Below are 25135 nucleotides of genomic sequence, written 5' to 3' on the forward strand. Positions count from 1 at the left end.
CAATGGCATCAAATCCTGATTAACAATAAAAGAGTAGGTGGGCTTGCACCAGTCAAATGAGCAAAAATCCTTCTTGAACACCTCCACACTGTAACATCCCCACTCTCTCTCTCAGACAGAAATTAAACGGTGCTCTTTTGCAAGCTGGTGGTGTGACTGGGACCAAAATTATGTGCAAATGAGCAGAAACATTAAGGTAACTCACAGGACTGCAGAGTAAGACTAATATGCTCAAGTAATGATTAAAGTCTATCACCCAGGAGAAAGTAATCTTAATGGGAAATGCAGAGAATACAAGTTATACAGCAGCGAGTGGCTTCTGAGTTAAAGGGTCAGTTCACCCAAATTACAAAAACAAAAGAAAAAATTTACTCACGTACTTCTAGAGGTATCTAGTAGCTCAGATAGTGTCTGTTTAATCTGTCTGGGTTTAGATATATCTGCGGGTTTTCTGCCTCCATCACTGCCTCATCATTGCAAAATAGTTCCAATAAAAACTTTTCACAGCCAGTATTTGATTACACAGAGTAACGAGGACATTGTTTCTAGAGACGCACTGTAGCTATTGATTTTTTAAAATGCAATTAAATTGCATTCAGCATCACTGTATTGGAATGGAGGCAGAATTGTCAGAGATGAATGTCTCAAAAAATATATATTTACTTTAATGTGGGTAAACCAAGCATTTAGCATTGAATCAGGAGCTCACATTTCATATTGTGGTCCCATGTGGGTCCTTCCTGCTTGGGAGCTCCTGGAGTTCAAGAAGTGTTTTTTACTCTGTCTTGTTCATGACACTTTAAGGCTTGCAGAGGAAATGTGGTGGCAGCACAAACTTAAAGCGTAGTGTGCAGGTGTATTGAACAGTGGTTGTAAAATCATAGCTTCTGTGTTGAATCTGCTCTGCAGCTTTGCCCTCAGTGCTGCTGCTGTTGCCTCAAAGTTACACTGAAGCAAAAATCTTTAGAAAACATTAAATATTAAGCTATAGTGACAGACAGAAAAAAAAAAACATGATGCAATTTTACTAAAATCCGTGCACAAATAACATGACCCTGTACGGTATCCTTATGTAATTGTTGACCTACATTATTTATAAGGATATCACTATGAAGCTCACAGCTAGCAAAGGCAGCAGTGAGGCAAAATATGCAGAGCAGCTCTCTTAGCAGCAACTATGCACCATCTTATACAGTATTTCAAGAACCCCTTCCTTAAAGTAATATTTTATGACTTTAATACAGCAAACATCACCACAGCTCAACTTACAGTGTCATAAACCAGTTCTATTTTCATAAGAAAAAGGGTTTGCATATCCAAAATTAGTCAGATAAGGCAAATGTTCTCTTAAAGCTAAGACCTGCATGGAAGCCAACTGTAAGTGAGCTGTGGTAAGCATATAAACTGATGAATTAAGGTGACAGTAAATGTGCATGCTTAGGGCTCAGGAGGATATTAATACATTCCCCACCCCAACATTGTTGTCAGAGTCAGATGGCACATGCAGTTATCAGAGAGGAAGAACTCTGTGTGGGGTTTACTGCAGACAAGCATGAAGACATGCTTTATTTTTTGTCAGGGGTAATGTGATGATACTTGATGCTATAACAGTCTTTTTTTTGCGCAGGATTCTGAATCAGAAACATGCTATAAATAAATATGCTAAAACGGGTTCCGATGGGTTTTTGCGAGAGGGAAAAAAAAGATGTGCTTCAAATGTTTCTTTTTTCTTCCCAGAAGAACCCTTTAAGTTAGAAAAGAGTTCTTGAAGGTGAGAGGTAAAAGCAAACCTTTCTTGGCCTTTTCAGGTCACAAGACTGCTTGAAAGGTGAGGGTCTGCTTATCTGAGCACTTCAGTTTCTCTGTAGTAGATCACAACGTTGCTGAGCAATGCGACTCTAAAGCATTGGATATTGTGAGGTAATGAATGTAAGACTTCTCAGTGTGTAAAGTGTATGCAGGGGAGGATAGAGGCGCTTGAAGGCAGAGGTGGGACCAGTTTTTTCACAGTTTTTTCACATGTAACAACCCAAACCATAGTCACCTCCATAAAAGGATCATGAAGGAATGTAAAAACCGGCTCTTCTGCACCTTTGACAAACAGAAATAGGACCCAGCGAGGACGAGCGTTCCTCACAAACAAGCATCAGCATAACAGATGAAATGTGGGGTTTCTTCTCTCCGAAGGGTGCTGAAAAACACACAAATAGCACTCATACAGAAAATAGTTAAACAAAACACTGTCATGCACAATGTTTTGCAGCATTTTGATTAACTGCAGTGTTTATGTTTACATGCACCTTCGCAGAAATGGGATATAGCTGCTAAATTTCAGCCGACAGATTGTGGAAAAGTGTCAGCTAGTGTACAGGCAGGAGCAACAAAGCCAAAGAAGCTGTGAGGCAGAACTGCACGCGGGATTTTAATATGTGTATCATAAAAATATACTGAGCGTCAAGGTTCGTTCTTGACCTTGAAACAATAGTTGTACAGAATAATCTTAAACAAAATATTCAGTTATAATGTCTCAGTATTCATCTTATGCTGCTCACATTTGTCCTGACGTATTTGTTGAAGGAAACTTGATTTGCCTTGTTGTCTCTTGCAGACACAACATGCCCACTTTTTAAATGTCTGTTTATCATTGTTTCGTTTATTAGTCAGATTTTTGATGTACAAGTTATTAAATATGCAATCAAGGAAAGAAACTGAGTGCATTTACTCAAGCACTGCAGTCATACTTTATTGGCATGTCTGTATGTTGTGCAACTTTATACTTCTACTACTTTCAGAGGGAAATATTGTCCTTTTTACTTCATTACATTTATTTCACAGCTATAGTTAGTTACTTACCAAGAATGCACATAAAACCATATGATGACCTTAAAACATACTTTAAAATCAGCTGCACCTCAACCAGCTACAACATTGAAATGCATATCATTGTATCAGTATGAACCATCTATTAATACGAAATACAATCACATAACGCTCACATTTGTCTGCAAAATAAGCATCTGACGAGTTTACTTTAGGTACTTTTTGCTGATACAACCTCTGGACTTGAGTATAGAATGGAGCAATTTACATTGTTGTTTTGCTACTTTTACTTCAGTAAAGGATGTGAATAAAGGATGTGAATAGGTCTTCTACCACTGTGAATATGCAATCCGCTTATACTGAAACACTGAACACCAGGCTACTCTCATTGGCACACATCGGGTCACTGGGTCTGCCACTGCTGTTCCGTACACATCACTGCTTAACAGGGTTACTGCATGCAAAATCAATAGGTACAGTCTACCAGATGATGTAACTTTGGACAATATTTTCTTCTTCTTATAAAAACTACAATGATCGCTGAGACTTTGCTGAGCAGCGGGAGATGCGCCTTAAACTCAGATCACGAGTGGGAATACAGAACCATATCAGACAACACATGCTGACCCGTTCGCACAGAAACAAAACCTGTTTATTTCCAATTCTTTGCTGCAGTGTAGAAACAGTATAGAAGTGATCCCCATCTTAAGCAGTGTGCAAGGTGTGCTTTTAGCTTTACAGAGGAGTCTGTTAGTCAAACAATGGGAGAGCATTAAAACATGCCAATAGAGCAGTATTAGTCAACAGCCTGAGTCAATACACCCCACTGGGCTGCATGTCTTTCTACAAACACAAGCAATTGCTTTGGAAGGCCTCGGCACAAGATAGAAACATCAATTACAGTAAATTACACCAAAACAGTGTGTAACACTTCAATTTGTTAAATCTCCTGAGCTGTCTGTGCTGTTTTGGATGAAAGCGGAGCAGAGCACTGGCGTAAGATGAAATTCAGCAAAGATACATTGCCCTGTCTGTCCTGAATAGAATGAGGGAGTTATTTGTATTTTGATTGCTGGGACTTACTTTCGAAAGCATTATCAAACACAGGGAGTTCAAAATATTCCTCTTCCTGCGTGCATCCTAGTTTTTAAAAGCAGAGTTCAAAATACGAGCGCTCTGCGGCAGCCCCATGACTCTCCACATCAGCTCCACTGTGTGCCCACTTCTTCTGTGGGCACTGGGACTTTTATGGAATAAAAGTCGTATTTTCACTTTGGTGCAAGTGCGTAAAGTTGAAAACATTTGCACAGGCAGGGTTAGAGGCGCTGTTTATTGTGTTTATTAAGGCTTTTCTTTCAAAGCCCCGGGGCACAGGTTGATAAATTCAGCCGTAAGACTACACTGAGACAATGGAAACAAAGGATAAAATACCATCTCGGTTCACACAGCCTCACTTCCCTGCACAGAGGAACAACAAATGAGAGCCTGCTCAAGGTAGCGACTCTGCTCCGAAACGAAAACGTCCAGTTTCAACTAAACTTTGTCGTGCTTCAATGACTTCCCTTGCTATGGTTGATTATCCAGGAGGGGTGTTGGTTGCTGGGGACAGATGAAGATTTGGCTGTTTCAGGGAGCATTTTGGGAGAGGGGCGGGGGGGCTGGAGTAAATGAAAGACAAATGCGAGTAGTGCCCACTCAGCTATTTTCCCAGTCAAGATCAAAGGCACGCCGGACTGGCCGCTCCACGGGAAACTTGAGATGGGTCCTGCCTTTGTTTGCTGTTGCTAGGAGACCTGCAGAAGGCTGAAAGTGTTTGCAGTGGGGTACAACATCAAAACCATTTCCAATATAAATTTTTAAGACAGCCATGTATTTGTGTCCTGGGCTTTCAATTTACCGAGTACACCGAAAACACTAAAAAATACAGACTCACCCCTCTGTTAGTCATGGAATAATATTCTTGGTGTTTGTTTTACAAAAGAAAAGTCGTTAGACAGTTGTGCATGTGCACACCTAGAAAGGGCACTCGCCAGCAGTGTGAATGCTGTGTGTACTATCAGAGCCACGTTGGTGCACAAACTCACCAAACTGCTGTAAAAGCAAGATTAATTCACTTTTTGAGCCACTGCAGGAACACACAGCACGTGAAGCTGCACACAACTTAAATATAGTTTGATATATTTCTAAGCTTACGTTTAGCTTCCCAACGAAGCTAATTATGATGCTGTTATCTATTAATGGGCCCCATGATAGTAAGGGTGGCTAGACATGTGTCACAGAGAGCTCATTACATATCATTAGTTCAACACTCCAATAATGTCTACACCTGCTGAGCCGAAGATAATGACTTGGCCCAAGATATTTGCAGGACTATTGTCTACCAAGCGAAGCACCACCAGGAGGATAGATCCACAGGCTCGAGAGCTGCGTGAAACCTGATAAAGCTATACAATAAGTTGAGGTGCATGCGTTTTTATTTGTTGCGAGTGCAGCACAGCAGAGACAGAGAGTACAGCGTTTGTATGGTTTTTAACAGAATGGGGGAATAGCTGCAGCTCGTTAAATTAAAAAAAAAAATCATGATGAGCACCTTGTGAGCAAGCGTTCCTGCTATCTGTACATAGAGTATGATGTTGGTGTAAAATTCTGAGGGAAATGCAGGAGAAATATTCACCACTCCTGATGGTAGCTCTTAATAATAAACATGTGCTATAACTGTTTGCTTGATCGCTGGAGTGGCTCTGGCTCACCCGCTGTTACATAACACTGTCTGAATAACTTGACCTCAATCTTTCCTCCTTAATTTTAGAGGAAAAGTCACATTTTAACAGCACAAACAGGCTAAATCTAGCATTTAACTCACTTCAATGCACACGTGACGCAAAGCAGCGAGAGTGACGCTGATACCGTATGCGGTTCCATAGATCCATACGTAGTGTGTGGAAACTGTCTCGTGACTAATGGGCTGCATAAAAACTGCAATCGCCACAAAAGTGACCTTCGTGTCTGGAACGATAAAGATTAGAATCGTGCTGTGTCTGCCTTGTGTTTTCACTACTCGAGCCAACTGGCACAGCGCTGGCGTCCTCTCCCCGGCTCCCAGTCTGCCATGCTGACAATGGCAACCAGCTACCGCATGGCATGTAAAAATGACAAAGCACGCCAAGGGATATTTGGAAGATCGGAAGATAATGCAACACAACTGATCGATTGCTTATGAAAACGTACAGTATTCCTGGGCGCTGCAATTGCGAGACCATTTTGCCTCCTCACAGCCTCTTTATCCGAGTTTAGAATACAGTGTGCTTTCATTGAGCTTTAAAAGAGGCAATTTCTAGCTGGGAAGAAGAAATTAGGTTCTTTGAGGATTTTAAGTTTGTATCCTCTAAAGGGCTGAATTTCTTCTAACCAACAAGAACTAAAAATGGCCTACATTCAAGTGTGCCACGAGCTTATGCGCCGTGTCCTGCCTTAACCTGCTCCAGTCAGTAATAGTGTGTGTGTGTGTGTGTGCTAGTGAGGCTTCAGCAGACGGCAGGCAGTGTACAGCAGGCAGACAGTGACAAGACAAAACAGCTTCAACATCCAAACATTTCTTTCACCGTTTCAAAAAAAAAAAAAGGAGGCAAGGCTAATTCCTGCTGTTATTGTCTCCAACTGAGGAAGACAACTCTGCGTGACATCACTGTGAACACGCTGCTGCCAAATCCCGCATCAGCAGCCCAAATACACTTAAACTGGTGTGCGAGGAGCTGTTGCATTAACTGAACATCATGTAGATTAATGACTGCTGAGCACAAGTCTGTCCTGCGCGTGAATTAGTTTTTGACTGAGAGCGACTTTGTTCATTTGGCTGCCACCTGCCTCTCAGTAATACAAATACTTCACTATAGTGATCAACACAGACTCATATTGGGTCTAATTTGTTTGCCAAATCTCCGGCTACATTTGTGACTCCGCTGCCAACAGGCTGCTATTGAGGAGGGTTGAAAAATTGTTTGATTTGAAACATTTTTTTTAAACAATTTTACAACATAAATCTGAAACCTATTGTTCTTTGGGTGTCCTCTCAAATATCGTGATTAATAAGTTATTTGGGAGAGAAAGTATGAATAATGCAGACTTACATAGCTATCAGAAGTTTGCATAATAAGCATGAAAAACGCAGTAGGAAAGCTTTGAATTAAGAAGTTAAAAAGTACAAACTGTGAAAGTATGTTATACGTTCTGGTGATGGTTAAACCTTAATTTATGGTTGACTTACTTCTGACTGATTATTGATGCTAACATTTCCATTCCAGTGACCGTGTTTACTCTGTAAAGAGAGTGTTTCAACTAATTTATTTGCTATAAAAGAGGTGAATATTTCAAACTTTTAACAAGAGCAACAAAAGCGTTTTCAGTTCACTCCTCCCTCGAGGGGCAATTTTGTTTATCCGTGAGACAAACTGTCAGTGCGCTGAAATCTACAGCTAGTTTACAGTGAAGAATCCACCCTGTGTTGTTTTTTTTGTTCAAAGCCTCGACAGGTCTGAATGATAAGTTAGCACAGTAGCCAAGACGCTTCCCCAAACAGTTCACCTCTGTTTGGGGGATGACTGCTGCCTGAACTCTGTACCCCCACTGAGACAATAAAACGGCTGGATGACTATAGGACTAGCAGAAAGGCAGACAGTTTATAACTCAAGAGAGGTGAAGCTATACAGCCTGTGTGAAGATAAAGATTTAGTAACGGTAAGAGATTGGAATTCTCTCTGCCTGAGGTCAGAGGGCCAAAGTTACCTTTCTAAATTCCCTAAGGGCGCATGAGGAGACCCTGGGCAGAAGCTGGGGTACACAGTTACAACCCTTCAGCTCCAGACAAAGGAGGTGTCGCAGTGAATCAGAGACCTCATCGTTCCAGCCAATAACTCCTTACTGGGTTTGTAAATGAGATGTACTCTCTTTAGTAAGAAGAACATTATAGTCACTCTCCTGCATTCACTTCTACAGCCTAATAGAGCTGGCAGTATTGACATGTTGAAAAGAATAGTCGACATAATGTGTCAGAAATGAGTGGCCAAGCCTTCACAAAATACAGCTAATGTGCTACTTATACCTGCGTCACATCATCACATTGTACAAAGCATGCAAGCGTCAACAGGTCTTTTCTTTAAGGTCATTTTTTAATTCAATCTAAGTTTGAGGTTAATTACACTGAGATAAGAATAAATGTCCTTTACCTTCAAACCACATTCTGTCTATTAATGTGAGAAAAAAAGCAGAATAATTCAGATCTTCACTTGTAAGAAGCAACTAATTAATGCAACCTAAGTAGCATAGCTTTTCAAAATGCAGAGGAGATACAGAGAGGGAGATCCACCAGTTCAGAGTTTTACACTAGAGAAATGCAAATAAAGCTTTAACTGCAGCATTCAAGATACTCTGATGTAAAAAAAGAAACAAGAGCATTAAAGCCACTTATTGCAGAATATTTTGACTATTTTACCTTCTATCCTAACAAATCTGCACACTCAGAAAACCTATTAGAGCATTCAAAGATAGAAAATGTTTACTCCGAGCACTGCAGCCTCGTTTTTAGAATTAACATAAAAATGTCCAATGTGCATATTTAAACTTAATTTTGCTAAAAGCATCCCAAACTAGAAACATTAGAGCAGTATTATCTTAAGAGTGACTGGTACATTATGATATAGGAGTAGTTTAAAAGTCTTGATCTTTTCACACTCTAAGAAAGAACTGTTATTGGAGAGGATTTGCTGCGAGATTCCCTTTTCATTCTAACGGCATTAAAAAGCGTAAAGGCTGGAAGACAGAGGAGTGAGGCTGACGTCACAGTCCAAGAGTCACCCGCCGTGTGTTCGGCGTCTCCAAGTAAAGACTTATCTGCAAAGAAGTTTGGACGGACAATGTGGGTGGACAGGGCGTGAAACTACTATCATCATCAGTTCTGAATGAAAAAGAGAAAACATATCTTCCACAAAAAAGAGGGCTCATTCCAATTCAGCTGCGTTGTTAGGACAACGAGAACCATCCCTCAGATGATTAGTTCCACTTCAAAAGAATTTACTTTCCGCAGTGGAAACGTCCCCCTTTTGTGTCCTTACACAGGGCTTTCTCAGCCCAAAAGAAGAATCGTATGTTTAGTCAGCCTGTTTATTATTCCTTCTGTTCACACTACAATTGTATTAAATAAATAGAGTACTACTAACAAAGGCCTATTAGCCCATAAACATGTCCTGGTACACACAGAAAAGGCTAAATCACAGTCTCTGCATAAGAATTAAGATACTCTAAATGCTGCTAAAGGCATAAACTACATTGCTCGGGTGCCAACTCAGAATGTCTTGTTACTGACATCATGAAACATGCATGTTATGTTGAACATATTTTGTCGAACTGGGGATTTGCTGTGTGGCTCCACCTCAATTTTGAGAGATGGCGCCCCGTGCAAAACAGCACTAGTCAGTGGCGGGGCTGTGAGGCAGCAGCGAGCGGTGCATTTTTGTGGCGCACGTATTTTCAGATGAATGGATTTTGCTTGTTCACGTGTGATAAACAGCGAGGCCTGACACGCTGATAGACAGGCGCACTGTAGCAGCTGAAAGCAGTAATCTTTGAATGAAAACATCCAATAAACATGATGTGCACACACAAATTTATATGTGAAATGACACTTTTAATACTTTAAGTTACTCCCAAATTGACCCCACTCAGTGTGCAAAAAAAAGCTAATTACAAGTAAATAAGTAACTATAATATTTGCTGCAAATTACATTGAAATGAATGTGATTATTGACGTGTGGTTAAAGCAGCAGATCAAAGAGAGTTACAGCAGTTAGCTGCTGATTGTTAGCCCGACCTCCTTGACACACAATTTTGAATGCAAAAGAGGATCTGCTGAAGTTTGTTCAGTTTGTTAGTCTGGTTGTTCAGATAAACAGACATCTTGCCTGAATCAAAACCCCAAACGGGCGGAGAGAAACATATTGAACACACCTAAACGCACATGAGTGGAATCAGGATAAAAGTTTTTGTTTTTTTTTTTTGACACAGCCTGCAACTGGCAGCTGTGACATCCTGGTTATTTTTTATTGGATTTTGTCTTTTTTTTAAACATGAGGTTTATTTCTGAAGCTGAATCCCCGAACCAGCCTGGAATACAAACACGTCTGCAGGTCTTTGGGTGACATGCACACAGTCTACCAACAAGAGGTAAAGCTTTACCTCTCAAACAAATAATGTGTATATTTAAGGAAACTTTTAGTGAAATTATTTTATCTATTTATTTAATGCTGGAATGGATCCTCAATTAAACTCATGTTATCTTACTTTTCTCTCTGTGTGTCTTCTTTTTTTTTTTTTTTTCTAAGCCTGGTTGACTCACACTACTTCAATCATTCCAGTGGTCCACTCCTGCACCGTCTTTGATGACTGTATGTTCCAGTATGAATATTGACTTGAATCATGCCTGGGTGTGGCTCAGGAGCATCCATCCTTCCCTTCATGATCAGTGATGAGCCTCCTTGTGACCTACAGTGTATTAATATGCTCAGCAGAAAGAAGCCTCTTGGCACAGGACACGCTGGCAAGAGCCCTTTAATGTTGGCAACTGTCAAAGCTTGGATTTCTGATTGATGAGTAAGGTCGGTGCAATAACGCAACGACACCACTGGTCATCTCGCCCCCTTTTCCACAACAGGAAACGTATCTTTTAACACCGCAAAGCAGCCCTGCCCCTCAGACTCCAACAGCCGCCACATCACACGTTTGAATCTGCAGCTCTCTGAAACAAGTGCCTCACGGCTACAAATGTACAGAATAAAGACTACGGATGCAACACATATATTGACTGAGCAGGATGGATTCCAACAAGTGGGAAGAAGGGTTTTTTTTGTTCACCAGCCAGGAGGAAAGAGGGAAAAGTGAAAAATGGTAGGCTGTTTCTGTACGGTGTCGCCAACACTGAACCTGTACGTTTTGTTACTCACTAAGACTCACACAGACGGAGCAAGGCATTATACACTTAGCGGTCAGTTTATTAGGCACTCAAATCTCAAATTTCATCCAACAGCTCAGCAGTAAATGCTACCTTCTGTAACTTTACAGTGTTATGTTTTTGTTGAAGATGGGCTCTGGTCATTTTTGCCACTATTTAGCATTCATAAACAGGATATAAACACCTGGTAAATGGTTTATAACACACTATAATGTAGTTATAGATGTGTTGTGCATGGGGGCTTCCATAATATGAGGCTCTTATATACACAGATAGTGAATGACGACATAGTAAAACACAGTAATAATTTCAAACACAGTGATAATTTAAAAAGTTTAAATCGTTGGCAAGTACTGTATATTGATTAACCACTAAAATGTTCCTATATCTGCTTACATCTACATTATAGTGTGTTATAAACCACTTATTAATGTTTCTCTACTGTTTATAAAAGCTAAATAGGGGGACTTAAAGTAAAGTTTGCTTTAATTGACTGCATTAGTTTTAGTGAGGTGGACCTAATAAACTGGCAGCTGAATTGCAGGTGCATCTCTCTTTGAGATCTAGATCGTAGTGCAGTATCATTTGACCCTCTCCTCTACAGCACCGTTTTACACCACAACCACATGGAGAGGCATCATCACAAGTAGAAATACACTCAGTGGCCACTTCTTTAGATAGACCTGAACAATGTAATGCAATCAGATACACCTGTCCTGCCATAACGTCTGCTTCTGTGATGCCTGTAATGTAGTTTTTTTTACATTGTCATAGAGGTGTTAATTCATTTTCTATGTTTTAGCATCAAGGTCATAGTTAGCAATGGTGCTGTATAGGTGTTTCTGATGTTTGTTTCTCCTCATGTTTGTATAATGTAGTCCAGGACAACACCTTTAACTCTGAGCTATAAACATATCATTGGATTTCCAACAGTGTCAGCAAAAACTGAACAGGATGAACTTTGTAAAGGTAGAATTCATGGCTGAGCTGTTCTATTGAATTGCAGGTGTACCTACCAAAGTAAAGTCCTTTAAGGCAAAAATGCTAAAACTGAAGAAGATATGGTTAAAATGCATTATTATTTTTTCCCCTTTTTCTAGTAAATGAGGACAAGCTGACTAGAAAAAAAGACCTTAACTCAACTGCAACTAATTGCTTCTTTCATCTCTCCAATTAAAAGCAGAATTTTAATCCGAATAGTCTATTTCTTGTTTTGATAGCTCATCACGTGCCGCAGCCTTTTAATCAGCACAAAAATGCAAGTATTGCATATTAATTCAGCACTGAGGGATGAGCCGTTATTTACACTGCTGATTTCCATCACGCTCTGCCTGCGTGGGACTCCTCCAGGGCCGACCCCACCATGACTGGGCCTAATTGACGACGGAGGATGTGTTGGCAAAAGCTAGCCGCTAACTGCTAACATTTTCAATCCATACCCACTCAGGTGTGTATGTGTGAGAGGGTGTGAGGAGGTTGTTAAAATGGTGCAGAGGATCAATAGGATGTTGTTGTTAGTGAGAGACCTTTCAAGGGAAACATCAGTAAGGTGCCATCACAAGTTGTCATGTGTGATGTTTGTGAAATGTATCTGGAATGCCTCCACCTGCAGCCGCACGTATAAACAGTCGACAGCGACAGCTCGGCTCCCCCTGCATTTTCTGTGATGAAACGGCTCGGTTGCATGAGGTAATCTCACCCTTACCCAAATGAGATGGTAATGCCTTCACTCGGGGAATTCAGCAGCACACGGCAGCACCTAGAAGGAGGCTGTGCACCTCAAATGGGTCTAATAATAGAGCCTCCGTTCTCTTAACGTGGAATCTATATTATACGCTTCAAAAATGAGATCAACTATATGGGTCAGTGGGATTTCTGGGAGAGGAAATTAAAAAAAAAACAGAAAGGAGCAACCAAAAGAAAATACGCTCTGCTGACAACAGATCTAAGGAAGGCAGTAGCTAATAAGAAAATTATTTGGGCAGAGTTACGGCTCAGAACTTTAATTAACAGCGCTGGTTTTAACTGATTGAAAGGGAATACATGTCCACACTCATGTGCACGCGAGCCTAATTATTTTCAACCCCTTGATTGTCTAAATAGGCTTTATAAATAAAAGCACAAGTGACTTGAAATGTTCAAAGGAAATTATTTTGGAAATGGAAATGATCAAAGAGCAGTCTTTCATAACTTCTGTGATCTGCGAGCTAGAATACACGGGGACATCAGCCCTCCACGCTGCTGCGGCCTAGGTTTCATTTAACTTTGGAGGAGACACACACACACATGCACACACACACACACCACTATTCCACCCCCAACATCTGGTTTTCTAAGAGGACAATAAAGACATTTATTAGCCTCCATACTCTCTCAGGGTGCCCACAAATTAAACTGAACTAACAAGAACAGCATCAATTAATATCACTACCTATGATCAGATCTGATCTGATATCATCTATAGGGTGATGCACTTGCAGCAAGCAACAGCGGCAAAGCCTGTTTTATTATGAAGATGAATAATAAAACGCGTTTAGATAATTATGTCAGTGACTTCATGTTGCCTCTGGCATCTTGTTCACATGTGTGGATTACCAACAGCCCACGCTGGCTCCTGATCCATTTACTCTGTTTTTTATGTAACTGGCTGGTTTCTTTACTTTGTGTGTTGATAAAAGGACGTAAATGTACAACATTTCAAACACATGCAGAAAGACAAAGCGTCGTTTTGTACTTACCGTACGGCTGCTGGAGAGAGGGAGTGGTCTGTCTTTTTCTTCTCTCCTTTCCATGGCATTATTCATGACCCCTCAGACGTGCTGAATTTAGTTAATGTACAGAGCATAGTTAATAATGTGTTTGATCAAGTTGGTAATAATGGCGGTCTAATACAGCAAAGACAGAGTTTTTAAGTGTTTAATTTATCGTTGGGCTGGTGTCCTTAAAACTTTCAGATATTGTACATTTTCAAACAAGAATGTCACTGTTTCTACAGTAAACTCTTCTCTCTTCTCTTCCGAGCGATTCTCAGAGACCAGATTTTGTTTTGGTATTGACCTGATATCTGTCAAAGCAGGGTGGGGATGTTGTGTTTGCTGCACTGAAGGCGCCGCATTTCCAAGGGAATATGTTCTTTTTTGTTGCAGATTAATATTTCTGAGACACACCCCAGCTGCACAGATGGATTGCATAATTCTGTCAATTACATAACTGAAGGAATACAATGGCATTCCCAACAGCAACAGTGCAGATAATGTACCACATACTGGAGTGGAGCTGAGGACAAGTGCTGATTACCACAGACATATCCCACTTTAATAATGGACCTGAAGGAACTGTGTGAAACAGTCATGTGGTGCATGTGGGATGGATTTTTGATCCCCTTCCTCTCCCAGATACCTAGAACACAGGATTATTCCCCGCGGACTAAAATAGATGCAGTGAGTTGTGACTTTTAGAAAGTCGTCTGTGGAAAAGTGCAAACTTCACAGGTTCCAGTCAGCAGTGATGCTGGCATAGTGCTGATCCCGGGACAAAATCACTGCAGCTGTTTTTCATGTCAAATGTGCACAAGCGCTCACACCCACCTACACAGGCACGCATTTTAAATCTCATTACCATATCATAGTATAAGTCCAACACAAGGTTAGGCTGCTGTATTGATCATGAAAAAGATGAAGGGACAGTCCATCACTTTCCCTTTGCCACTTTTAAATCCGTTACCTGGGCTCCTCAAAGCCGCACTAGTGGCTAATTACTCTCTCTCATGCTCCTTGTGCTCCCTTTAGCCTGTGGCTAATGATAAACTATTTCCATCAATAGCTCTTCAACTTCAGAGGGACCTAAATGACACTTTGGTCTGTTTGGATTATTTTATTGATGACTGTAAATAAACAAAGCAACAATAGGTTACCTTGCATTTCTTCCTGTTTCCTGGGCACCGTGAGAGCGCTCCTGTCATGCACTTAAGGGTCAACACCACACCAAATCACATTTGTCCCCTCCATTAATGTCACAGCCTTAAAGCAACATATCATCACAGTGTGGAGCTTGGTCTAACTGTAATTGAAAAGGCCCAAGGGGAATTCCTGGGTTGTGTGTGGGCCCCCCTAACCCCCCGCCACCCTACATCCATCATTGTAGAGTTAGGCCCTGGGGTGCTCTTGTAACACTGAAGGTTAACAGCGAGATCGCCGTGCGTCCTCACTCAGGGCTTTCTAGAACGTGGCCCCCCGTACTGCTACAACCACTAGACATCGGCTGAAAACTATACACAGCATCATGTCAAGTGCGTGTATTAATTTGACGGCCACATACCAAGGAGAGCGAGCTCGAGTGTGTCGACACATCCATGTTCAGCGAATGGATGGACTTCAATAGGGATGTGATCAGAAACAGAATCCTTCCTTCAGATGTCGAGTTCACAGGCTTGATTACACAGCCGCCTTGCAATGCATACTGCAACAGATAAAATTAAACACTCGCGATTACTCTGTGCTTTGAAACACCCTGGACCGAGATCAATGTGATCCCTTTTTTAAGTTCAACCTCAAACGACAGATTTGAGGAATCATACAAAAAGTATTCAAATGCTGTATCTCACAATAGAACTGAATTGTTGCTAATGAAATGTGATAGTTTTGAGAGACAGCAAAGACAACAGCACTTAGGGTCTCTTTGCACTGTTTTTGTACAATCTAAGGCATTGTGCTCTTTAGGCGTCGTGATCAAAGCCTTTTTTAACATTTTCTAACAAAATGCTTCAAATGCATTCTGTACAATGTGAATCATTAAGCAGAGGCTCTAAAGTGTAACTGATAATTTCTCAAAGATACTGCAGCACTGTTAAGAAGCGCAGATGAAGATAAAGGCATCAATTCCTGCTCCAACGTGCAGATTTAAGCATATTCATCTGGCTCTTCACATACATGAAAGCTACCAGCTGCCCTTGCCAGCGAGCGGAGGACATTAAGGCTCAGCCTGGTTGATCTCTGATGACAAGGGTCTGGAGGAGGGATTAGAAGCAAGGGGACCAAAGTTATGGTCATTCCCTTAAAAGGATGGCGTTGCATCTCATAGGCCTGGAGCTTGCAGGAGTTGAAAGATCTTCAAAGGTCTGCTCACCCCACACAACCTACTCTGACTCCCCAAAAAACTTGGAATTACAAATTTTGAAAGATGTGGACTTTTGAAACATTATTTATTTCCTTTTGCGTTGCAACAGGCCACAACAAATACTGCAGGCGATAGCTAAACACTTCTGCTTTCAGTTTGTTGTTTATTCTTCGCATGAGATAATCATTGTCAGTCATGTGGTTACCTCCTGGGCTTACCAGCTCATAGAAGACCATTCAAGCCTCCATCATATCTCAAAAAAACTGGCTCATCAGAAACTGTCAAAATATCTGTTATGTAAGGCATGGATAATACATGAAAAAAATGAAAAAAAAGACATCTTTTTAAGAACCATCCACAGGGGTAAATTGCAATGCATCAAAAGACAAATATGCATTAGATATGAGGATAGGCGGGGCCTTTCTTTCTACCCCGCTGCATATTGGCTGTTCAGCGATACTCAGTTTTTGGCGAATTCTGCAACAATAGTCGGAGAGCTGAGTGTTCGAGGGGCTTGGGCTTAAGTTGACAGTGGCGCGACCGTTGGGGAGAGTGAATAGGAGCCCAGTTTAATAAGCCCTGGTACAGGCTGGACTACACAGGGGGCTGGCACCGCTGAAATCAGAAAACTGCATGGGGATGAGAAAGAAATCTGAAGGATCAGTGGTTAAATCATAAGAGCACAGCGCTGGGACTCTGCACTCCTACTCACCATTTTATGGTTTGTAAACACACGTGCATAATGTAATAATGTAATGATTGCATTGTCTTACATGAGAGCCCTGCTTCTGATGTTGTGTTTTAAAAGCTTCTTAATTGTCAAGCTGTCAAATTAACACATGAAACAGATTACCTTACTAATGTTCTCAGAGAGGAACAAGTGATTCATTTCACTCTGCTGTTTCATCTTATTGACAGCCGTATTACATATTGTTAAATCTTTTCCTTTAGAATCAATCTTTCTTCATTGTTACAATTGCCCTCATTATGCATTGTTAGCATCATTGATGCCTTGATGCCAAACCCCTCGGTAGCCACCATTCTCCAACTGGAAAGACAATGTGAGAAAAAAAAATGATAGCAGCGGTGCAGCTGCATCCAGTTTACCATGTGGGGTTGCAATTTTCCATGGAGAGAGGGGCAGTGTACAGAAAGAACAGATATATGAGTCAAGTTCCATGCATGTTTGAGGGAGAATCTGGCAGAGGACGTCTACTTACCATGGAATCACACTGGCAGAGATTATGGGGCCATCATGAAGGAGCCATAGAGGGTGAAGATAGCCAGGAGCTGCAGGGATAGAGATAGATGAGACGGAGGAACAAGGGGACCTGGCAAAAAAAAAAAAAAAAAAAAAGGGGAGGGGGGCACAGAGGGGTGGATGAAAAGAAAGCAAGTTGGGGAGCAAGAGCACCATTGGCTTGACCTGGGGAGGATGGGGGGAAAAGCCAGAGATCCAATTAAAATCACACTTGGTCAGTCAGAGTCAACGCTGACACGGCCCGAGCCCAGTGCTGAAACGAGTGCTGTACTTGGAAAAGTATGGGAGCTGCACAGTGCAAGTTACGCAAGATGTCACACATGGTTATGATGATGCATAAAACCAAAGACCTGGTGTGACAAAGCAGCCCACCCCCTGGTACACAGCTGGGGCTCAACCCAAGTATGGCATAACAGCAACCCAGGGGGGCAAGATAGCAATTCAATGGATCCCAAGGTGAAATGGATTTATTTACATTAAATTTATGTATACCCGGTATACCCTGTCCAAAATGGCGCCTGTGCTTGTTGCTAGGCAGAGAGCGCAAGAGTAAAGATGGCGGCGGACAAGTGGCAAACTGGGAAGCGGAGGTCTAATCAGTTGTGATTACTGGGGGGAAGGGTGTGGCAGGGTTCAATGATTATGGAATATTACCCCGGTTTGGTCAGAATACACGACGGAAAGCTCCCATACTGTAGTCGGAGAAATTCACAGTTTAGGTTGCTGCCTTTTGACTTCATGCATGTCCTCACACAACAAACAGATAATCAGTTTTCCATATGCAAATACAGAAGCCTCTTTGAGCACCAAATGATGTTTGATCACCTCTTTTACCTTTTCAGTGGAGAGATTTGCTATTTTTAGTAAATAGAGGGAGAGAAAAGGGCAGAGTGTGACAGTACATACAATCGGTGGGGCTTGGAAGATGAGATAGAAATACAGAATATCTTGAGACTACTTTAAAAACACCAGTATTACAGTAGCATCAAAAGCATTTTGATGCAAGCTATTGATAAGGCTTATAAAACAAGAGAACGCGATCTTAGAAATTTCACTCATCACATCATTAAAGTGCTCTGATTAAAGTCGGCCCAGTTCACCTCAATTTACTTGAAGAAAGAAGCACTTCACAATTGAAATATTTGACAATATCAGCCACTTTAAATGATCTGTCTTAGACCATGTCACACTACTTAACACAAAGCCTTCAACTCCATGAAAATTCTCAGCATTATCAGCCTTCGTTTCCAGGTACACATTCGTAAAAACTGCAAAAAAAAAAGGAAAAAAAAGAAAGGAAGAGAGAAAGAAAGATTTAAGCAGGACTGGCTCAGGGTGCACCCAGCAGCCTCTCGTCCAGTGTCAGCTGGAACTGGCTCCAGCCCCCCCTCGATCCTAAAGGATAAGCGGGTATTAGCTAATGGATGGATGGATGGATGATTTACGCAGTTCAAACTGGTTGTTGTCTTATCAAAACTGAAATCCAGACACTGCAACTGGTGGATAGTTTTCAGAAAGACGCCTCATGGAAAGCTAAAAACTAAAATTAACTGCGGTCACGCTCGTGAGGGATTTGCAAAATGCATCATCAAAAATATCTGACTCTCCAAAAGGATGTATACCCCTGAGTATCATGCACAACATACAATTTCAACCAGCACGCAGAATGCATAAACAAGTTCATCACAGCTTTGCACCATCTCGAGAACAATTACACTGTAAGCACATAAAACGTAGGCGCTTATTTTGCATGTTTTCACAGAGGATTAAAACAGTTTTCCTTTACAGTTTTATAAATACACAAGAATGAATGTTGCAACAAAAATAATAAGAGCGGCTTGCAGGTTTACCCCGCTTTTATTTCGTCTCACAAACAACAACCAAATAACAGCACCATAATCAAAGTCGACTTAACTTTTAGAGATCCTTAGCATGTTAATATGGTCCACTTCTAATGCAGTCTTTGGAGCATTCACCCTCGTGTATTTTTGTGGCCGTCCAGACAACTGCCCCTTCATCAAACCCTTTCACTGGAATAAAGAACATCCGTGTTGCAGCTAGTTAGCTGTCAGATCTCTGTAAGCACATATTTCAAAGATATGTAAAATGAATGCACTTTCGACCTGATTTCCTTTTGATATGTGTGAAGTAAATTGGTATATTTAATGCCAGTCACCATCCACATGCTTAATGGTATAAAATGCTGACACCCATACATATAGGTAAAACGTATAAAGCTTTGCTTCTGGCAGAGGAGCAGAGGTTTTTTTTCAATACCTTATTCATCATAATTGTGACCCATTCCACCTCCATAACAATCAAGCTATTGCAGTATTTCCTGAGCGGGACAAGGACACTCATCATCTTTAGCCACACACCATTAAGAGTCCCATTAACTGTACTTCATCCTGGTCACTCAGCCTCCAGTCACTCTGCTCTTTAGGCAGGTAATATTTGTAGAGAGGTGTCATTTTTGACCCAGGAAACAGGGAGTGTAAACTGAGCTGCATGACAGATAACTCACTACAGATGAGTTTAACTCTGCACCAGGGTTAGTTGTGAAAACCGAATTCAAGCTCTGCCATGGCTTCAAACAGAAATCTTCTCAGCTCGTGTCTCCAAAATAATGAGGTGTTTGATGAAATTTACATTCCAGAAGGTACGAAAAATAAAAAATAAATAAAAAAGAAACACACAAGCAAGCATGAACAAATCTAACGTCTCTCTTTTTTTAATTTTTCTGTCCAACTTTTTCAACTTTTATCAATAGCCAAATGAAACAGAACAGCGCATATCTGTCCTCTCTGAGTGGTTCTGGCATTTATGAACAGTGAAATCTGTTAATTCAGACTCAAAGTGAGGAGCTCCAAATGCTTTGAATGTAAAAGCCTTTATGGGGTAAATGAAAGCTTTCCGTTTGTGCTATGAATAAAACAATAACAGGAATGCTAATGGCCTGTTTGGTTATTAGTGTTTGCACAATCCAGCATTTTGAGGCTGCATGGGTCAGATTTGTGTTTGCAGCTCGCTGACCTTCAAGGTAACGCGCTTTGGGGTTTGTGCGTGTGTGAGAGAGAAAAGACGCACGATTAAAAAAAAGTGATTTATAGGGATATAAAATAAGCAAAAGAGACTTTAAGTGGAAGCAAAAGGCACACGAGGACGTGCGAGAGAGCGAATGCGCGTGACCTCGTGGCAGATACACCTGTAACCCAAAAGACGCACGCGCGCATATGGCGCATTAACTAAAATGTGATTGAAAAGGCGAAGGAGAGGCCGTTTGGCAAGCAAATGTTAACCATTTTCCGTGAATTTTAGTTTATCACAGGCTACCGCTCACTCACAGATGATTTGCCTGAATCGAACCAGTTTAATACCTTCGCGTTACAGGCCTGGTCAGTTCCTGACGACTAAAAACGCAGAATAAATCCTCCACATCCAGGCGGCAAAACAGCAAACCTAAATATGGCGTGCAAGGAAAAAAAAAAAAAGAGAGCAAAAAAGTTTGAGTTCACGGTGAAAAAGCATTGATCGGGTTTAACCACACACGCCTGATCAAAGAGAATATAGACACTTTAATAAAATATAGAATACATAATTAATTATACAGTAGGCTTATGTACAGTTGAACTGTATGCTGATTAAACGTTTTTAATAGGATCACGAACACTGGTTTATGCTCACACTGGTCTTACTTTGCACAGAAATGTGAAATATACATACAATACAAACAAGAATACGAATGTGTAATGAAAAGGAGGAGAAAGGAGAAACTTAATCAAGGGGAAAGAAGAAAAAAAAAAACTACTGAGCCTCGCAGGATCTTAATTACAGACAAATGATGCTTCAGGCCCATCACGCAGGCTTTTTAAGTCTCAAATTTAACTTGAGAAAAGATCTTTCATATATTTATTTCATCTTGCGACATACATAAAGACATGAATAATGCTTTAATCTTCCCGACATACATTACAGTACCTAGTTTACATTCAACAAAGACCCCTACACTTAGGGCTACATTCAGCAAGACGTTTCCTTTCACTTTCCAATAATAGCCTATAAGTTCAGAAGACTCAACACGCAGATTTCCATAAACTCCTTTGTCATTTTTTGTCTCACTTGAGATAGATATCTTTAATAATTATGCAACACAGCGAACAAGTCGGCATATACACTTTGTTAAAGTTCCTACAAGCCAAATTCAACCCAACAGGCCTCACAACAACAAATAAAGCTCGCCACAATTTCGCAAAGCAAGATTTCAATAGGATGACTCATGACGTGTCACAAAATATTTCGTACAACATTCACAAAAATACAGAGTAATAGAGATACAGCTGCAGGTTTTACGATAGAACATGAAAAAATAGGCCCCTCAGAAAAAGTTTAAGTCGCCCGCATGCGTCCCAACAGGACCTCAGAGAGACGGGATGTTGTTACATTGCTTTGGTGGGAAAGAGTCCACGTTGCTGTGGCATGTGTACCATCCATTGACAATACTTTTCTGAAAGGGAGAAGAGGAGTGGAAAGTCCTTGAGCTCTGGGCAAACGTGTGACCTGTCTGGCCGCAGGGGTACTGGGAGGACTGGGACCTGTAGCTGCCTCTCTGGAGCAACAAAGGGTCCAAGAGGGGCTGTGACCTGTGCGCGGAGTAGTCCAAACTGCTGTCAAACGTGTGATGGAAACGTGACCTCAGGGTCGACTCGTCTCGACTCTCTGGGGACAGGGGGATATCTTGAGTGGATGTGGGTGGGTGAGGGGGGCTTATCTGGGCTCCATCCGGGACTCGGGTTGACCTGGCCTCCGCAATGTGACCCCCGTCACCAGGACGCGCGTCACCGCTTTTAGCGTCCTGGACCTTGTTGCAGTGCAGCTTCATGTGCTTTCGCAGGGAGCTTGGGTGGGTGTAACACTTGTCGCAGCCCCTGACCTTGCACATGTAGGGTTTGTCACTGGAGTGCACGTGAGAGTGTTTCTTTCTGTCGCTGCTGTTCGCAAACCTCCGGTTGCAGCCCTCGAACTCGCATTTAAAAGGTTTTTCACCTAAACGTGCAAAGAGAGAAACGGCGGCGAGTTATGAGAATTCTCCACAGGCCCGTGCATGCTCTCCCTGCACATACATGATCACACTGCTGCAGCCGAGTCAAGTGCGCTGCTTATGACAACGTTGTGTTAAAAGTGACCCCGGAAGCCAAAAATGCACATTCAGGCTTCAGTCGCCACTGTGAGATGACTATGTGATGTTCAGCTGTCAGTGACACAGCACAGAGGCGCTTCTCAGGCCATATCAGGCTCGATGAGAAATGTTTTAAAATGCCACGTTGTTCTAGTAAATTGCTAAATGCAAACAAACAAACAAACAAACAAAAAACTTGCAGTAAGTTATTGAACTACTTGCTGAAACTTTGGTGCAGTCCTGATCGCAACAAGTGAGCCACATGATCTGCTAAATCAACAAGGCTGCATTTAAACATGCATTAGATCAGCGCGGACCTGCGACAGCCAATGCAAAGATTTGTTTAAATGGCGTTAGCGTGCAAAGAATGAATTATTGCTATCAAAATGCTAATTGATCTTCTTGCCCAAAATTGCCTGCAGCTGCGCACTGCTCCTACGCACTGACGCAGCGGACAATGAGAAGAGCCGGACTCATAAATACGAGTTTAATAGTTTATTTTAAATTATTATGCTTCGTCTCAACGGATGACTGTGACTGACTGGATTTCGAAAAAATAAATAAATCCTGACACAAATTATGCCTAATTAACAACACTACGCATGTGCAGTTGCGTGATAACAAATGTTATTAAGCGTCCCTTTTCTGCCTCTATTCTCCTTCCTTTCATTAGTAAAACACCAGAAGTAAAAGGGGGCGCATAATAAATATTTTTTTTATTCTCCAGCCTCTTTTTTTCTGAGGGTCCACTTCATTCGTTAATTGTATATTCAATTTAAATGCAACCACTTCAGTATAACTGCACCTTGTGAGATCACGTTCACACTACAACGTAGCAGCGTGTGAGAATAAGAATAAAACAAGGCGGCATAGTAAATCCTTTTTATAGAAGATATTAGAAAGTGCGCTCAGTTCAGGTGCAGGAGGGGAAAGCCCCAAGAAAGCCAACGTTTTTAAAATGAAATGCATTTTATGACATGATTTCACAGTGCTGTGAAAAGTAACAGCCAATCAAAGTGATGGAAATTAAACGAGGGTGAGTCCATTAAAAAAAAAAACCATTTTTTTTTTTTTTTTTTAGAAATCTGACTCATTTGGGTTTATGTTGACAATTATCTCGTTTTGCTGAGTGAGGTCATCCGCCTGCTCACCTTTTTATTTCCTGCTGCAGCACTGTGTGATGTGCTCTGCTCCTGAGCACAGGAGATGAGTCCCTGGGAGGCAGAGGCAGCGTAACGGCTACGTCACAGCTCTCCGGTGTCCCGGCATTTATTTAATAATTTCACTGAATGAAGTGGGAGAGGCACCCAAACCACTAGGCCTGTAGACTATGCTCGTTTGTAACTGGCTTACTACTATTCATGTGTGGTTCCTGCATGGAGGCTGTACATGCTGCTCTCCTGCAAACCGGGCCACTAACAGAGACGGCGAGAAGCAGCCAGAGAAGCTTTACACGACACTTTTTCTAATAATGTGGGCCTAAATAACACCAGAAGCTTCTAATGATAATTTAACACAAATCACAAAAATCATAACAATAATAATTATTATTATCATTATAATAATAATAGTAAGAATTATGCGACAGAATTACCAAACTTCCATAATCAGTTGAATAATTAATAAAATGTTCACACAGATAAACAAAGCAAAACTGAGAATTTTTAATAAAACAATACGTCAAGTTGAAAATACTGACCACATTTTAATTAAATTTTCACCCATTCGAATGCATTATTACCAATATAACAATAATAATTATTATTATTATTATTAAATAGTGTTTTAGTATGCCGATTAACTGACCTGTGTGAGTCCTCTTGTGGATCTTAAGATTTTCTGATCTTGCAAACACTTTCTCACAGCCGTGAAAGGGGCAGGGAAAGGGCTTTTCCCCTGTGTGGACCCTGACGTGGTTCACCAGCTTGTATTTGGCTTTGAAAGGCTTCCTGTCCCTCGCACAATTCTCCCAGTGACAAACATATTCAGCGTGCTCTGGTCCTCCGACGTGCTCCACTGTCACATGGGTGACAAGTTCATACATGGTCCCGAAGGCTCTGGAGCAAGGCAGCTTCCCAGCCCCCTCTTGGCCGTCACTCCACTTGCACACCAGCTCATGCTTCACTGTTTGTTTGGGGCACCTGAGGAAAGCGTCGCCTCCTCCACGCTGAATTGCCATGTTGAGGGGTTTGTACAGACCCAGGAACTGCGTGACAAGCTGCTGGCTGTTTCCCTTGGGGTTGATGGCTTGGCCATAAGGGTGAGTCCGGGTGAGGAGGTCGCCAGGTAGACCCAGCATCATCTGGCCGCCGAGATCTCGAGATGCGTCGGTGGAGGCGTGGGCCTGCTCCTGATAACTTGTGAAAAAGGCATGGCTTCTGTTGTCCCTGCAGCCAGGAAAGTCACGATACCTTCCAATCCCGCCATGTTGGTTAGCTCTTGATGCCAGTTGATCAGTGACGGGTGGCATGCCGGCTCCAGAAAGATTGGCTCCAATGATAATGCCCCTAGGGCTGTGCTCTAACCGGTGGCTGGGGTATCCAGAGTCTGAAAAATTGGGAACCGAATGGTCAGCATATGCACTGGACCTCGTCTCGGGATAGTCTCGCAAATTGTGCGAGGGGCAGAGTTTTAAGGAACTGCCAGTGGGGTGTCCCATGTGCTCTCCTGCCAAAGGTGGCAGCACCACGCTGGGTTCAGTATTGCTCTCCCCGGGGTTGACGCAAGAGAGAGGGCAGCCACTAAACCTCGAAAGGCTTGTCAT

The 25135-nt window shown here is 41.7% G+C and overlaps 1 protein-coding gene across 1 annotated transcript; it reads right to left on the bottom strand.

The window, feature by feature from the left end:
- Positions 1-21612: 21612 nt before the first annotated feature.
- Positions 21613-25135, bottom strand: zic6 (zic family member 6). The gene is made up of 2 exons (XM_041943976.1): positions 24178-25135; positions 21613-22238 (listed from the first exon to the last, which is right to left on the bottom strand). The coding sequence occupies exons 1-2, from the start codon at positions 25133-25135 to the stop codon at positions 21613-21615; spliced, it is 1584 nt and encodes a 527-aa protein (XP_041799910.1).

This window comes from Chelmon rostratus, chromosome 9, assembly GCF_017976325.1.
Source record: "Chelmon rostratus isolate fCheRos1 chromosome 9, fCheRos1.pri, whole genome shotgun sequence".
NCBI lineage: Eukaryota > Metazoa > Chordata > Actinopteri > Chaetodontiformes > Chaetodontidae > Chelmon > Chelmon rostratus.